The sequence below is a fragment of the Myotis davidii genome, unplaced genomic scaffold, assembly GCF_000327345.1.
Source record: "Myotis davidii unplaced genomic scaffold, ASM32734v1 scaffold274, whole genome shotgun sequence".
Classification (NCBI taxonomy): domain Eukaryota; kingdom Metazoa; phylum Chordata; class Mammalia; order Chiroptera; family Vespertilionidae; genus Myotis; species Myotis davidii.
In genome coordinates, this window is record NW_006285613.1 from 1,729,666 (window position 1) to 1,731,510 (window position 1,845).

Here is a 1,845-nt window from a genome sequence, read left to right on the forward strand (position 1 = left end):
GGTCTCCTTGACGATGTGCTTCTGAGCCTGGCGGATCTTGTCCCGCTGCTCCGTGTCGGGGATGGCCCAGGCCTTCTGGATCTTGCACAATTCTTCCAGGCCGTCATTGAAGCCCTGCCGCCAGCAAGGTGGGAAGGGAAGGGCCCGGAGACAAATGTTCGGGTGTGTGTCGCTCCAGCAGCAGCAGCAGCAGCAGAGGGGACGGGTCCCGACTCACCTTAAACCGCTCCTTGATCACCTGCCGCTCCTTGTCCCGGAGCTGGGGGCCGAGACAGCGATCCTCAGAGAGAGGCGCCTGCCCGCCCCTCCCCCCGCGCCCGCGCCCAGCCCGCTCCTGCTGCTCCGAGGGCCACAGGCATCCCTGCTCTCACACCACAGGGACTCCTGTCCATTTTCTCCCAGAGGCATGACAAACAGGGTGACACCTGCTAGACACCCTTCCCGCCCAGGCCCTCAGCCCACCTTGACTCCCGGCTGGAACACGGGCAGATTCTTCTCAGTGATGTAGTCGGTCACCTTTAACCAGCTGCCAGGGGGAGAAAGCAGAGGGGCGGCTCAGGCAGCTGCTGCTTCCTGGGGCTGTTTGCTTTCTGTTTTATTTTTATCTCTTCATCTACTGAGCCGTATGGGGAGGGAGGGAATCCATCTGGGTCACAACTAAGCAAAGCACAACTGAGGTTTCTCCTCGGGAATAGAAAGTGTTCGAGATGCTCGCTTTTAAAACTGGAACAGGAAACAGCAGTCAATAAACTGAGCGAATGCGAGTACCATCACCTCCACCGCAGTCAGCCTCCGGGCAAGCGAAGACAGAGAAGACACTGGGAAGGGAGAGGAAGAGGCCTCCAGGGGAAGGACAGGGAGACACGCCCCAGCAGAGGAGGCAGCTCTGCAGAGCGAGCGCAGCCACGGCCAAGTGCTCCTGCAGCCTGCTCTTCGCTTGGGCCAAACGTCGCTCACGTTGACGTCAGCCCTTCAACTACGCTTAGCTTCACAGGCAGCCTGCTCTCTGCCCTCTGAGGCCCCCTAGGGAGCCAGCAAGGGGGGGGGGGGCTCCCATCGCCACCCCCTGAATTTGACTATAACATAAGAGAAGGATTGGGGTCCACAGGGCAACAGTTCCCTGATACTGACCCCACTCCGATGGGGCCCAGTGTCCTGAGACTGAGAAGGGAGCGTGAGTGGTGGGGACAGGGGTGGGGCGAGCGGAGGGCAGCGAGCACCTGCGCTGGTAGGTCTGGATCTGCTGCTCGATGTGCTCCCGGTAGGAGCGCTCGGCAGTCTTCTGGGTCACAGCCACCAGCTGGATCAGCTCCGACCTGGGGGGGCGGGGTGGACAGAGTAGAGGGGACGGGATTGGCTGTGGGCCTGGGCAGCAGCTCCAGGGGGCCTGCCCTTCCCACCCCACCTTCACGAGCTCTAAGAAGGCAGCACACACACCCCTGGTCCTGGGGCCGTGAGGAGTAAAGCCCTGCCCTCCCACTGGGCACACGGAGGGCACGCCAGCCCCGAGCACCTACTTCTCCAGGGCCTTGAGGATGTAGTTGTAGTTGTTGTGCAGGAAGATGGCGCTCAGAGCTGGGTCCTCATACACCTTGGACTTGCTCAGTAAGTTCAGCTGCAGGTTCCCCAGGACTTTACCTGCACAGGGACCGATGTGGCCACGCCCACATGGCAGTGTGACCAAAACGACCCAATCCCAGGCCCACAAACCAAGTCCTACCTGTCACTCCTGTCCCTCCCCGGCTCCAGGCGCCACACGCCTCAGGAGCCCTTTGCCCAGCCCCCTCAGCCCCGAACCAGAGGTTACGTTATTCCAAGGGTTGGGGCTCAGGAGGGGGTGGGGGT

The 1,845-nt window shown here is 61.6% G+C and overlaps 1 protein-coding gene across 1 annotated transcript in view; it reads right to left on the minus strand.

The window, feature by feature from the left end:
* EXOC7 (exocyst complex component 7) overlaps positions 1-1,845 on the minus strand; it is a gene marked incomplete at both ends in the record, with an annotated part of 19,290 nt that continues 17,445 nt past the window's right edge. The window contains 5 exons of the mRNA XM_015559212.1: positions 1-114; positions 218-259; positions 463-526; positions 1,221-1,316; positions 1,518-1,720. Coding sequence (XP_015414698.1) covers positions 1-114; positions 218-259; positions 463-526; positions 1,221-1,316; positions 1,518-1,720 — 519 coding nt within the window. The remainder of the gene's footprint in view (positions 115-217; positions 260-462; positions 527-1,220; positions 1,317-1,517; positions 1,721-1,845) is intronic.